Below are 15,014 nucleotides of genomic sequence, written 5' to 3'. Positions count from 1 at the left end.
CAATGTAGAGGCTTGAATAAAATTTGAGTGTTCTCGTCTTCTCTCTCCGCTGTGGCAGGAGCACTATGTTTTAGCCACAAGGTTATTTTTGATGCTATGAGGGATTACACTCAAACTAAAGTACAGTTACCCTATTCATCCAAGTTTTCCTTAGAATTCATACTATAATTACAAATTTGGTTCAACCTAGAGTGTTGGATGAAGCTTATTTTGGTCGCTTAAATGTAAGTCGGGTTTCATCTGGTTTGTACTCTGTAATAAATATTCATTTCTTCTCTGATTTTTCAATTTTGTCCGTTATGCATTCATCGTTCCTATAAGTATTACTTCGTTCGAGCACCCTGAGTCCTGTCTGATCTCCTTTCGTAGATATGTGCAAGCTCTAGAAGAATGATAATCATCATCGTCATCGCCCTCATCATCCGCGCCATCTTGGCAGCCGTTATGCACGTGTAAGTTATGTTGTAAATATACACCTTCGAGCAATGTAACACATTTCCGAGCTCACAGTGGTTGAAGAGCCCTGTAGGGACTATAACCTGAAGCTGAACTGAACTGAAAAGTACCCGGCAGATCGTCGCATACCTTCATGTCAATACCACCGACTGGCTGTGGGTACATTCTTGGAACGTCGTACTTCCCGTGCGGGTCCAGCAGGTCGTAGCGGGACGATATGGCGTACACTGGGTTGTACGGTGGAGTGCAGTTGCATTGGGAGAACGGGTCGTGGGTGTAGTCATTGTATCTTGAGAAACAAAAAAACAAACAAGAACGTCTTGGAAAGGATCACACGTACGTCACAACGAAAAAAAAAAAAACTTACTCCGCAACGCTGACAAAGCGACCTCGACAGGCCTTGCCTTTCTCTACACAGAGAGATGCTTACTTTTATAAGAAGCTGGAAATACTTGCTAGGGTGGTGGCATACGTAACATGTCTTCTTTTGTCCACAGAAAGAAGTGAAGCAGACGCTAAAAGCTGTTTGTTCTGATGGTGCATGCACCGTCAGGTATCGTACTTCTCTGTGCATACACTCCACATCGACTTTCTTCCCTCGTCAGGCAGACAGCCAGCGGCTACGCCATCCGCAACTACTTTGTCGCGAACTCAAACAAGCTTCACCTCATATATATTACGACACTGCATTGCATGTGCATGTTATTATTTTTTCGTTTTTTTTGACACGGTCTGTCTGCTCAAGCCTCGCATGAAGAGATACGTGTTCGTTGCCGCAGGAGACCTCACGCATCACCAACGGTATAGCAGAACAGTAGGCAGCACATCATTTACCTATCACACACAGACACGATACTGCGCATTGACCTTTACTACATATCCAACTCTTTATGACCCGCCGTGGTTGCCTAGTGGTTATAGTGTTGGGCTACTGAGCACGAGGTTGCGGGATAGAATCCCTGTCACGACGGCCACGTTTCGATGGGGGCGAAATGCAGAAAACACCCGTGCACTTAGATTTAGGGCGCTTTAAAGAGCCCCAGGTTGCCTAAAATAATCAGGAATCCCCCCCCCCCCCCCCCCCCCTACGGCAAGCCTAATAATAAGATGGTGGTGTTGACACGTAAAACCCCATACTTTATTTATACCTCTTTGTGCTCGCTGCACTGTGAGTAGATATAGGGAACGCGTGGTGCCTCAGGAACCTATAGGCTACACTAGGAGTTTCATGCTACTTAAACCTTGATTGAAAAGCAGGGCGGTTAGTCGGCGTATCTTTGCATTCATGCTGCTATGCAGGAAATTAGACGGAGAGGCAGAAAGGCTTTAGAAAATTTTGGACAAAGGAAAAGAATGAAATAAAGAAAGAGAAAAAAATGGTGCAGGCCTTGTGATTGAGTAACATATATTACAGTCGACAGAAACATTACGGAAAGAGTAACATTTTCCAAGAAAATGTAAATTTTCATTTGTATAGTTGTCTGCAGAGGCAAACAGTTCCGATCAGTGGTTGATAGAAGACTAAATAAACGCTGAAAGAGCTTAGTTGTTCTGTCTCATCTGCGTACAACTTAGCACTGATTAGTTCGGGATGACCATGTGGGTAGTAAATAGGATCCGCCATGTAATACAACTTTATATGCTGTAGCGACTAAGCAACACTTCAGCAACTCCGCGGCGAATATATTGGTGGATGCAATCGCAGTTCCTAGGCGAATTTCTGTGAAACGGATAGGAACACCTTGTGCTCTTTTTCGAACAAATTCGTATAGTTGCGAACTGTGTTAAAATGAAAACGCGCACATCGGACGCAACGTCGTAATTTAACTGACGCGAAGCTTGTTCATGTTAGCGGTTGACGTTAGCACAGCCTCGTAGCCAGTAGCTCTTATCTCTTTGCGTCACGAGAGCGTAGGCAATGTATGGTGCTTGTCGAGAAATAAATCCTCATTGATAGGTGTCTATATAGTGAAGTACTACTACACATATCTAAATACACTAAGGATTTCACGTCACTTGTGTCACAGTACCACATCCGATCTGGGACATTGGCCAAGACGACGCACATAACCAGTGCCACAAACTCTGTTGTGCATGCCCAGTGCCGAAGATACCCGGTGGCACGTACTTGGCCACTCCAGCTGGCTACTAGGTGAGACAGCAGCCAGCGCATAATTAGGGACCCAAGTTGTCCATACATATTTCTAAACACTAGGCGGCGAGGAAACGCATAAAAAAAGAACCCTACAGGAAGGCGGCCAACAAAGTTTAGAGTGATAAGGAGTAGGGCGTCGAACTGAAAAATAAAAAGAAGTACCGGTTCAGTTCAGGTGCTCGTTCAGCGCGCTCCAAATTTGTTCCGGTGCAGTTCCGGTTGGGCGAAATAAAAATTGGAGGACGCTTAAGCTTCGCCTTCAAGAGTGGAACGCGGTATGCTCTTGAGTCGCACAAAGACATAGTTTTCATATACAACACTTCTAAGTCCACAGCACAACTTTTTTCTAATTATTTGTTCTAGGAGCACCACGCAGACGCATGACTCCACGCCACCAGCACGGCACATGTCGCAGGGGGCGCTTTCCCCACCAGAAGCGCTACGGCGCAGCGATCACGTTAGAGGCGTCCCGCATCGGACGCTGCACCTAGGAATCGCACTGTGAGCGGAAACAGGAGCCGCGTCGCCTAAACACGAGGGTTCGAGTGACGCACACTGGAAGTTGGAAGGGGGAGAGCGAGAAAACTTATTAAACGCAAGGGTACTGGGGCATCCTCGCACCGGTGCCCGCACGGCCTCAATGCGCTCAAACGAGACGAAGGGGAGAAGCGGGCGAGTGGCGCGCCATCTGTCGGAGCAGCGCCGTACATTGCGAGGAGGGGGTCTTCAGTGTTTGCCGCAAGATGGCTCTGCGTGTGCGCCAAGCGCAGAAGAAATGTAGTGGAAACGTACTTCGCTACTTGTTTAACTGCGACTTCTGTAATTTACATGCTCATAATTACCGATATACACCACAGTATAACTTTCTACAGCCGTTTCTAAGGCAACACCGCATTCACTAGAGGTGCGTTCGTCCCGCTTTGAACAATCGAACTCACGGCTGAGTGGTAGCGTCTACGTCTCATACTCCGGAGACCCTGGCTCGATTCCCACCCAGCCCATCTTGCAAGTTGTTTTTATTTATGAATTGCCTTCCTGGATTTTTCGCTCATGGCCAACGCCGCCGACGACACCGGCTTTTGTGCGATACGAGCTCCTTAACGCTGTTGCGTTAAAACTTGACGACAGTTCGCGAATCCTTGCACAACACTGAAGCAATTAGCGAACCGGTTCGGCACAGTGATCTTTATTCTGTCCCGTGGCGACATGCTGCACAGGGCTGTCCACTTGACCGCATGGTGCACGAGCAGGCTTTGTCACGAGATGCAAGAAATGTGCTCCCTGGCACAAGGGAGACAGAAGTCAATGTTTCCATTTCCCCTGAATATCACTTAACTATAATGTTGTACAGCTACAACAACCACACAAAGACGTCCATCACGGGCAGTGTCGTCGCAAACGTGTGCGGTACGCGCTGCGGTGTCACTACGCATCATCGCTCTCTCTCTCTTTTTTTGAGTTTCTCTTCATTGTCATCTATACTGCGCACGGAGAAAACCAATCTTATAGGGGTGTTCGCAGCGCAAATTTTCGAACCGAATAGAATACGAGGATGAAGCGTAGATTCGGGCGTCCGACCACTGCCCGGCAAAGCGGACAGTGGCCGGGCGGTTCAGGGCTGGGCCGTTCTTTTTCCGTTTTTTTTTGCATACTCGTTAGAAACATGATGCGCGCTTCTCGAATAATCTTTTCGCGTTGCCGTCATCACCACAATTTTAGCAGAGGCGTTATCCAAAAAGAGGTATCGTAAAGCGGCGGAAGCACCTCTTGAAAGAATCAGTAATGACGTTTTTCTCTACAGCGTGCAGTTTACGGATAGAGTGCACACATACGGATAAAGGTTTGTGTTCATATAAAGGCATAATTAGTGAGGACACATGAATGGCCATAGGGTGGGATTAGATTTCGCGCCTTGGCAGCAGCATGGCCAGTTAATAATTTTTTTGGAGGGGGTGCTTCGAGTAATTACTACAAAACTGGTGGCGAGTATAAATTGCGGCACGTGACACAAGATGAATTCACATGGTACTACAGAAATTGCAACTCAAATTTTCTAGCCTGTAGCTAAGAAAGAATGCAACAAGTGACATTTTCCTTAGTTTACAGACCTCTTATAAAAAAAAAAGCAGGTGAGGGTCAGTAATGCTTCAGAACGATGAACAAGGGACAGTTTGTGCTAAACACCTCGGCGATCTTGTTCGTGCCATTGCACGAAGCGCAGAGCCTTACACAGATTGAACGCGGGCGAAACTGTCCAAGTCACGCACGTATTGTGACCCGGGATTCACGCTTGGAAATAGAAGAGCGCGCTGTAGTCTGCTTAGAGACGCCAATCGTGCGTTGAACCACGGCATTCCAGCGTTCTTTACAGCTGTCTTCACCGTGTACTGAAGAGATGTATGACGGCATCTATAAGCGACCACATTGTTATTGTTACAGGAAGCCGAGATGATGAACGGGTTCGTTTTCCTAGTTTCCATCCTTGATTTCACCAGATTTGTAGCTCTTTTTGCGTCCTCGGCTGCGCGTTTTATAATGTGTCTAGTAATAGTAGCGAGCTGGGCCTAACGGTCGAAGCGAGAGCTCTAGCAGAAACAGTGGCTCTGCGTTGTCCCTCAGAACGCAGTTGGCGTGACCGAGTTCCTAAGTGTAACCGTCTCAGTCAAGCTGGCCGTACACCTATCGAACATGCAGAACATACCATACAGCGCATACCTATCACCTATCCCCATTCTCGCTAATAAAGCAGCTCGTCAGCTGTAGCGACGTTCTCGTTGGGTGCACCCATAAAAAAATAATTACTTCTAAGAAGGTGCCCCTGGAAAACAATTCTGTTTTTCTGTTCATGATCTCACTTGAGCCAGTGGGAAAACTGTCTGCCGCTTAACCCTTTTGACTAGACCAGCTATGAAACTGTTCAACTCGTGACTGGAATGAGCCAAAATATTATCGCAAATGCTGCAGTAAACAGCGGTTGTCGCGGGTTGGGTGGAGTACCACCTTGCAGAATATGGCGTCAAGTGTGTAGGCTGCGGGGTGTGCGCAACCCCCCCCCCCCCTCCCAGCTGATGGTGCATCAACTAGCTTTCTAATGCGCCAGGGGAATTTCTGAAAAGAATTTGCAAAAAAGCGATCACGTGTTCGTCAAGAAGGCAGCGGCACTAAAAAATGTACGTCTACACCTGCAAATGATTGAGCTGCTACGAAGGACCCGCTGGGGTAAAGATGCCTGCCAGGAGGTTCAGGTGCGGTGGCAGGGATAGGAAGCGCAGCAACGCGTTGCCCCACATTGACCTCTCTGAGCTGCGGGCACGTGCTTAGAAGTTCCTAACAGTGAAGTCAACGAAGAACGTTGGCGTCTTGCGTGGCCGGAAGGGAGTTAAACGTAGAGCGGTTGTGTGCATTCAATCCATATGCATAGATATGTTGCCTGACTGTCCGAGAATCCGAATTCACAACATGCACCTAACGTCGCGAAATAAAAAGTGCTTGGTGAAATTTATTTATTCACTGTATGAGTCGTTATCGCATGACCCTTACGTTCATCGCTACGGATGATGCATTACTGAAGAATGCAATCAATAGCACGCCCCCGTCTATGCCGCTTCTGGGTTTCTCACTTCCGCTGCATCTTCTCTAAAGCACACGAAATATAATAGTCAATTCTGCTGGCCAATCTAGAGTGGTGTGCAGAACCTACGAGAAAGCAACGAGACCCTGCACGGGGTGACCCAACTCACATCGCCCAGCGAAAAATAAATACGCTCTGGCAGAGAGTGCAGCTAAAGTTAGGTACCGCATCCGTCCCATATATCGCGTTTTCACTTCGACCTTCAGCAGAAAACTGCCGAGTCACTCGGCTAAACCGAAAGTGACGGGAACGCGTCACCGGGCTTGAGCTGAAATCCGTCTCTCCTCGGCGGATCAACAATGAACACTCCGTCACGGTGCGAGTTGATCCGAATCGATCAGAGCAAAACTCAAAGTTACTCTTGATTTACCAGTGCAATTGCATTTTTGTGACACGGAGCAAGAAAACGTGCGGCAGGTGAACCAGTCGAATTCACTGTAAGATGCTCAAAGTTCTCAATGTTGGAAGGCTGCGTTTGAATTTCGCTATATAGGTCAGCTGTATCGATGACAATTCCGTTGACTTATGTATGGGCCGTTCATCGCCATTGGTATAGGAAAGTGGCTAGAACATACCACATTACCTCATCAGAGCCGTCATGGATTCCACGTCAGTGACGTTGGTGTGGTATCGCCTGAATATGTTTGCTCTCGGTGTCTTGTCGTAGCTGTAGTAATCTCCATACTCTTCAACAAGCTCTGTTTGACCGCTTATCACGAATATGTCCTCGAAGTAGCTGCGAAAAACAAGAGAAATCAAAATTACACTGCTTATAAGTAGTTACAATTTGCGGTTATTTACGTGCGAGCCGATTACTAATGCTCGATCACTTTGTGCTCGTGAGTGGGCCAACTTTCACACAAGTGTCCGTCATGTTTTATTGCAAAGTAAAATGTCTAACAACATAACTTTGGTTATTTATGTGCCAATATCGCTATTTTTAAATTTTTTACTGTAGGATTATCGATATTTCTTCTTACTCTTTGTAGTTATTTTCGTGTATTCGGTTTCGATATAGTGCTACTGTTTTCGCTTACTGCTACATTATTCCTGCATACATATTGCCTTTGTTTAGTGTAAAATCCTAGCCCTTGTTAAGTTGTGGTAAGAGCTAGTCAGGCCGCATCAGTGAAGTGTTTTCTCCAATCATTAAGTGTGGTATATTACAACAAAACTTCAGTTGCTATTACGATAAAACATGTTCCTCAGACAGGGAAGAAGGGCTTCGACAATCCGTTGGGCATATCCGCTAAAAAAATGAAATATCTCTTTTGCATTAGAGCGCGAAATCATAACATGTAGGCTACCTGCCTCCAGTACAAGCTTCCCCAAACTGGCTAGTATTTTGTTAATGGATTGTCACATGACACAGTATAGCAGTTAACTAGCTATGTGCAGGACGGCTGCAAGCAAGAGGCAAACAAGTGGCTTAGGCGACCAACATTTGCGCAAGTTCGTAACATCATTTATTAAATATGAGCCGCGTGCTGGATAGGAAAAACAGACAAATAGGGCAAACGGTTTGTTGTTTTCTTCCTGCGCGTCTTTCGCCTGCACTACGCTTCTCAGTTGAAGCTGCGCACGTCACTCGCGGAACTGACCGTGCACGAGCAAGCGCGCATAGTTCTCATTCTGAGACCTCCGTATTGCCGCATACTTAAACATTCTCTCTTCTGCAGACTTTATCCCCGTACACAGACACAGCGGACGATAAACATCCGGTGAAGACGCCCGACGCGGGCGGGATCACTTTCGACAGTTAATTCACGGAGCCTACAGGTGCTCGGTTTCAGGCACAAATGACGGTGCTGTATGGGCGGACAGCCAGAAGTCTCCAGATGGACACTTGTCCCGCGCAAGTAAGATAACAGACAAGAGAGCAGAAATTAGAGCACCGCAAGAGTCGTCTTTTTTGGGCGCGAGCTCGGCCCGAGTCTTAAAGTGACATGCGCAGCTCACAATAGCCTGGCTCAACACCCAGGTTGGCCCAACTTGACCAAAACTATCCGGGCCCGGCCTAGTTGGGCCTGTTAGCTTTAGACAAAGCACGGTGGAGTTTTGTGTTGATGAAAAGAGAGCACCGCACACAGATTCTTAGCAATGATATGGTGAAAGGTGGGTGAGTGTGATATATAAGACAGAAACAACTTTATTTGCCACTGCAGGGTTGGAAGTTAGGGCAGGTATGCCTAGTGTGGCTCCCAGGTGAGGGCGACGTCTTGGGCCCACGAGACGAGTGACAGTTGTGTTTTCTTGTCTGCTCTTATCAGGAACTGGTTCTAACCCTCCTAGGAGGGAGCTGGCAGTAATGATTGTGGGGGACGGCTACCCTCGAATCCCCAGAGAATGTGTGCCCGAGTGACGAACACTCCGTGGTCGCACTTAGTATAGACCGGGTCGTAATCCCTGCCAGTGATGAAATGAAGCCTAGAATGACTGAGAACGGAATCTGTCTGCAGTCTACGAAGCATGGTGGCTTGCACTCGGGCGAGGTCGGGTTGGGGAGGCGGCTAAACGCGTGTGGTCTCCTTGTAGAAGTCGGTAATTTCAGCATAGGATTTGGGGGCTTCTGCGAGAGCACCTGGGTTCGAGAGGCCGGCCGCCCGGTTACTTAGGCCTCGGGCTAAACGGTCTTCCTTGTCGGCATGAGTGTGGAGTCTGTTTAGAACTACGTGCTCCATAACCTTCCCTAGGCAAGATGTGAGCGGGATGGGGCGTAGGTTGCCCAGATCGAGTCGTTTGCCTGGTTTGGGCATGAAGATTACCTTGACACGCTTCCAGGAGTCTGGAAGGTGACCTTCATGCCAGTAGTGCTTGAAAAGGTCCGCAAGTGCTGTGACCGACTGGTCGTCGATGTTGCGGAGCATTTTGTTGGTGATACGGTCGTCGCTGGTGGCCGCGGTAGTCTTGATGTGGTTGAGAGCGGCGCGGACTTCCGACGCCATGATGTTTCTGTCCATGTGTGGGGTCTGGGAGCCTTTGTATTCCAAGGTGGTGGGAGTGTAGGTGGAGGTGTTGATGTATTTCTCTTTCAAGGTAACGAGGAGTTCCTCGTTCGTGCCTGCAAAAGCGTGTGTGACGCTGTTGAGATTCTTGCGCGAGGCAGACTTGGTGTGGGTCGGATCGAGCAAGTGCTCGAGCAGAAACGACATGTTCTTGCATCCCAACTGCCCGTTGAGTCGGTCGCAACTCTGATACCATTGTTCCTGACTAAGTTTGGTAGAGTAGGCTCCGATCTCTCGTTCGAGGCGAACGAGGCGAAGCTTGAGAGGGCGTTTGTGTTTGCGTCGGGGCCAGTGAGCGTGGAGGCTGCTGGGCCTCCCACATATGCATGAGTTTAGCATCTGTGGTGGGGCCACCCTCCTCCTGAGTGACTGTGAAATATAACTTCGTCCCTAATGAACAATCATATTAATTGGCGCAATATTTTTTTTTGTAAAGTGCGAGATTGGAACGTGAAAAGTATCTGAAAGTAAATCCCGATTCTTTTGAGAATAATGTCTGCACAAGGCACAAAACGAACCACGTACTCACGCGACGTTGTAGCTGGGCCAATACGACTTCTTTCGAAGAATGTCACTGACGTCCTTTTGGCGCATTATTCCACCGCAATGAAAAAAAGGTGTTATTACAAGTTGCACGGGAGATAAGACAAACATGTGCTTACGGCATTTGTTCGAGGATCCACAGCGTGTCGTTCACGATAGCAGTTCCAGGCTTGAACAACTTGTAGTCGACAACAATCCACTGGTTGTTGTACCTGCAAGAGTGGTAAACCTGCTACGTTTTCCGTTCAACATTGGCACGCTGCATGGAGCAATTGCTTAGAAGCACGAAAACGAGAACATTCTACAAGCTATCCAAACCACGACCAGTCTGCAAACGGTGAGGTGCGCGACGAGTTCGCGTCCTCGCCGGACCTACAATAAAGTTTATTCACTCACTCACTCACTCACTCACTCACTCACTCACTCACTCACTCACTCACTCACTCACTCACTCACTCACTCACTCACTCACTCACTCACTCACTCACTCACTCACTCACTCACTCACTCACTCACTCACTCACTCACTCACTCACTCACTCAATGTCACGTGTTAAATTGGATGACCAATAATTAAAATTAATTTCTTGATACTGAAGCGAAGGTTAAAACGACGGCATGTTACGATGCCAACTGCCTGCCCTGTGACTTCTCAAGTAAGGTAGCAATGCTCCATTGTTCCCTTACATGCAGCAATCACACAGTGGCCGTGGTGTTCTTCTGCACAGCATAAAGCAGCAGATGCCCATTATTAAACCCTGAAGCCGGTCACGCGCATTCTCAACGTATACGTATCTGCTTATTTAAAAACCACAGGTGGGCACAACTATTCCGAAGCTTTCCACTACGAGTTACCCTAGCTTAGCTGCTGACATCGGGCTTGAAAGCCGAACGATTACACATTATTCACCCCTTACCATATCATAGACGACCAGGGGTTATGCTCCACTGTGGTAAGTCATTAAAATGCTTCAATGAGATGCCACCGCAGATTCTTCAACTTCCTCTCCAAAAAAGAAAGAAAAGCTCTCAAAACAGACTCATATCGACTGCACTGGTAGGCTTGCGTACGTATATATACAATATGATACTCTGGAAGCAACATCATTGACTCATTGATGCACACGACAAAAGAGCAGGTAGATACGAGTGCCTTCTTGATCACGTTTTGTTAAAGAAAAGCCATATCTAAAGCCAGACAAGCATGTTGCATGAGAGTAATAAGCGGGATGTATATTGCCTATGCCTAGGGCATTTCTACCATTTGTACCGGCACTACTTTGCAGGCATTAACTTTTTTCACTTTGTGGGCTTCTCACACCCATGCTCTTGGGACAAAGGAACGACAGCACAGTAGTACAAACAATCACAAGGGCATATATTGCACCTTTCATAGATAAATGCCTGCTAGCCGAGTTGCTATCCACAAAACATGCAGATGGGCGCGCGACAAATCTAGAAGTGCGACTCACCGCGACCGGATAGCGAGCGAATATGTGCGCACCATGCTGGATCCCAACGCCTGGTCATTCGCGTGTAGCGTCACGGGAACGGTGGCGCGTTCCAAGGCGGCCACGCGAGACGGTCTCACAGAAGCATGGATCGGCGCACGCGCGGCACGGCACGTCAGTACTGCTTGCTGTCCCGAACCCAAGAGCGAACGCCTTGTCTTGCGGCGCCCAAGTAACCCCGCCTGTCGGCGGCGTTAGCAGCGCAACACTCGCGCCATCTCTCGTACTGCGCCTCAACCACTCCGACCGCCGCGGGCGCCAGGCCACGCCGCGAAGCCGGATTACAGGAGACGCGCTATGCGGGAAAAACATGTCAGGGGACGCGCGAGAGTCGCGCATCCCCACATCCCCCCAACCTTAAATCACTACATATTCCAGCGAAACACGTCACACGGTCTAACATCAACCCGTGCTTCGCGAACAAGATAGTACATGCAACAGTGGCCGCGCTGATAAAATGTCCACACGCTGTCCATAACATGCGAGCCCACATTGTCCCTGGGTACAGCGGTGGCGTCCGCCGGTCACAGCAGCAGCTTTGCAGACTCGACGGAACGTTTCCAGGCCAGGACTCCGGAGACGACGACGCAGTAGTCGGTACGAGGAAGCGTCGCTCGCGCCGACGCGCCCTGCTGGGAATAGCCGCCGTAACTGTCGGTGACCGCCGGCTCTTTTGTCCGCCGCCGAGGGTTGTGAGCTGGATGCAGGAGGCCGCCGAAGTCGCTGCGCCGAACTGGCCACAGCATCACCATCGCCCGGGGTGACTCGATCGTAGTCCGGGGCAGCAGCGCAGACGATGTGCATGTGACAGCAAGCCAGGGGTGACTCCAATCACGCTGCGTACACTCAACACACTCGGCAAACACTAAAGCAGTGCAAGGGAGAGGAATTATGCATGCGCATCGCCCACGTGGTACGATGTACAACTCGGCTAGCGAAAGATCGGGCAGCTACTCAGATGCTAAATTCATGTGAACGAAGCTCGCTTCCTTGTGTAGTCGAACGAGTAATTTCAATTCGTGCGAGGCTAACTAAAATGAGGGAAGCAAAGTGCAACACCTCAACGCCACGGTCCACCAAGTTGTGTCCCTCCACGTGCGACAGGCAGCTCCGTAAAGCCTCAGGCCTAAAGCGTCGCTACCCTGACAACAACCCGCATCCGAAAAACAACACCCAGAATGGGCGCAAAACAGGCAGCCGCGAGGAGACGTCAGCTCTGTTAGGTGGTCCTACTCCGCTCGGTGCACACAGCATCCGAGTTGACGGCGCCCACCGTCCCAGACGGTGTCGGAGCGCCCAGTGCCATGCCGCAATACCAGTCAGCCCGTAGTGGTACCCGTGGCCCGCGGCCACCCGGCTCCCAGAACCGTGACTTCATCAGAGTCAAAGAGATAGGAGAAGCTATTTACATGAGAAATTCGGACCACCCACGAGGCTTCCGTACTCACTCGCTTCAGGCTTGTCAATGCTCCGCGGGCGCTGAGCCTCACTCGCCAATGAGGCAGACCACGTGGCTCTCGTACCGACGAATGTCATTAAAAAAACACTTGCGAAAAGGCTTAGCACGTTGACATGTTCAAACACACTACAGCCACCGTCGCCTCGCTCAAGAAAGCACGCCGCCAACGCTAGCGATCAAAATCCACGCTAGCCCTACGCTTCGGTTCAAACAAAGGTCTCGAACGAAGCAAAACTGTTAAATCTATCGTCCGATGCCTCAAGAGGTCCACGTTGGGCAGCCAGATGTGGGCTTCTCACACCCATGCTCTTGGGACAAAGGAACTACAGCACAGTAGTACAAATAATCACAAGGGCATTTTTTGCACCTTTCATAGATCAATGCCTGCTAGCCGAGTTGCTATCCACAAAACATGCCGATGGGCGCGCGACAAATCTAGAAGTGCGACTCACCGCGACCGGATAGCGAGCGAATATGTGCGCACCATGCTGGATCCCAACGCCTGGTCATTCGCGTGTAGGGTCACGCTAACGGTGGCGCGTTCCAAGGCGGCCACGCGAGACGGTCTCGCAGAAGCATGGATCGGCGCACGCGCGGCACGGCACGTCCGTACTGCTTGCTGTCCCGAACCCAAGAGCGAGCGCCTTGTCTTGCGGCGCCCAAGTAACCCCGCCTGTCGGCGGCGTTAGCAGCGCAACACTCGCGCCATCTCTGGTACTGCGCCTCAACCACTCCGACCGCCGCGGGCGCCAGGCCACGCCGCGAAGCCGGATTACAGGAAACGCGCTATGCGGGAAAAACATATCAGGGGACGCGCGAGAGTCGCGCATCCCCACAACTTCAGGAGTACTCTGAAAACACGTGGATCTTTGAAAGCCACAAAGGCTATAATTGTATACCATATAGAGTACCGTAATGCACGCATGAAGCTAATGAACGAGTAACCTGTGAATGTTGACTATAGTAATGGCAAATAATATGAACAGAGTACACATGTGTCCGCAAGATGTCTTCGAGGTAATTCGAAGAACTAATTAGAAAACATTTGCTCGTGAATACCTCCATTCATCGTTGCAGTGGCCTCAAAAATGCGACGAATAAAAAATAAACATAGTGGAAAATGAAGACAAGAAGTTATACGGGCCCCATGCCCTGTGGGAATCGACGTAAGCGAATCTTATTGTGATGTTTGTGTTGACCGACGATAATTGGCGGCGATGTTTACAGAAAATGTTTAAGTGCTTCAGCGTTTAGTGCGACGCGAGAGCGGTGAGTTGGTGTAAAACGTTACCCCGCGTGCGCCACTTGTGTTTGTCTACGTAGTGCACAGATCAAGGAGAGACGCGTTTCCCTGAAGAGCTGTGCGCCGCTGTTCACACCTGCCTACGAGAATGTAACCACTGTTATTGCCTCACACGACGCATCGCATCGTGGCAGGAGTGTTACACTTTAATTAAATTATGGAGCTTTACAGGCTAAAACCACAGTCGGACACACCCGTAGTAGGGGAATACCGAATAATGTTCGCCACCTGGGGTTCTTTAACGCGCACCTAAATCTAAGACCCGAGCGTTTTTTGCATTACGCCCCCGTCGAAGTGCGGCTACCGCGGTCGGGATCGAACCCGAGTCCTCGAGCAACGCCGTAGCAGGAAAGCCACCGCGGCGGACACCAATGTGTTGATTTGACCTGCGGCCGCTTCCCGTATAGTGTGGCCTAGACACTACGGTGTTTTAATGCAGCTTTACGGCTGCGTGCTCTCTGTCAGTTCACCGCTTGAGAAAGTTGCGCCGTGTTTTATTTTTCAGAAATAGCAGAAACGTCACCGTACCGCACCTTCAATCTAAATTTATGCGCAACTGCTTCCGTGCCTAGTAATAGCGCGTCCTTGCGTTTTTACGTCGCATTCTCGCTACCCGCGCTCCTGGCTGCCAGGAACGAAAAGTGACATGGCTGTTATTCACTAGTTTCGTGACTGCGTCGCTTCTACGCGTTCTATGCCTTCTCTCTCTACCTCCTACCTGCCATTCTGTATTGTGGCACGTTAGTACAAAGGTAAGCGCTGCAGCTTGTACAATGCTGTTGTGGGTGTAGCGGGGGGGGGGGGGTCTCACAGACGTTTAAACCAGCATAGGAAGTGTTGTGGGGAGGCAGAGGGAGCTCTAGAGGTACTTGTGGTGACACGATGGAAAGGGCCAAAGGTGTCGCCTTCGCCCTTTCATCGCCTTTCCTCTCTGCCGAGATCCTGCCATGT

The 15,014-nt window shown here is 49.4% G+C and overlaps 1 protein-coding gene across 8 annotated transcripts in view; it reads right to left on the bottom strand.

Annotated features, from left to right (window-relative positions):
* LOC142592566 (putative phospholipase B-like 2) overlaps nucleotides 1-15,014 on the bottom strand; it is a 137,600-nt gene that overhangs the window by 21,438 nt on the left and 101,148 nt on the right. For 4 of the 8 annotated variants that reach the window (XM_075704087.1, XM_075704085.1, XM_075704086.1 and 1 more), the window contains 4 exons: nucleotides 9,910-10,002; nucleotides 9,777-9,848; nucleotides 6,826-6,978; nucleotides 586-745 (listed from right to left, as the gene is read on the bottom strand). In XM_075704087.1, coding sequence (XP_075560202.1) covers nucleotides 586-745; nucleotides 6,826-6,978; nucleotides 9,777-9,848; nucleotides 9,910-10,002 — 478 coding nt within the window. Of the gene's footprint in view, nucleotides 1-585; nucleotides 746-6,817; nucleotides 6,979-9,776; nucleotides 9,849-9,909; nucleotides 10,003-15,014 lie in introns of those variants that run through there. The other 4 variants (XM_075704091.1, XM_075704090.1, XM_075704089.1 and 1 more) reach the window with 4 other exon arrangements.

This window comes from Dermacentor variabilis, chromosome 9 (genome assembly GCF_050947875.1).
Source record: "Dermacentor variabilis isolate Ectoservices chromosome 9, ASM5094787v1, whole genome shotgun sequence".
Classification (NCBI taxonomy): domain Eukaryota; kingdom Metazoa; phylum Arthropoda; class Arachnida; order Ixodida; family Ixodidae; genus Dermacentor; species Dermacentor variabilis.
The sequence above is the reverse complement of the archived record's forward strand: the minus strand, read 5'-3'. Positions and strand labels throughout refer to the sequence as shown.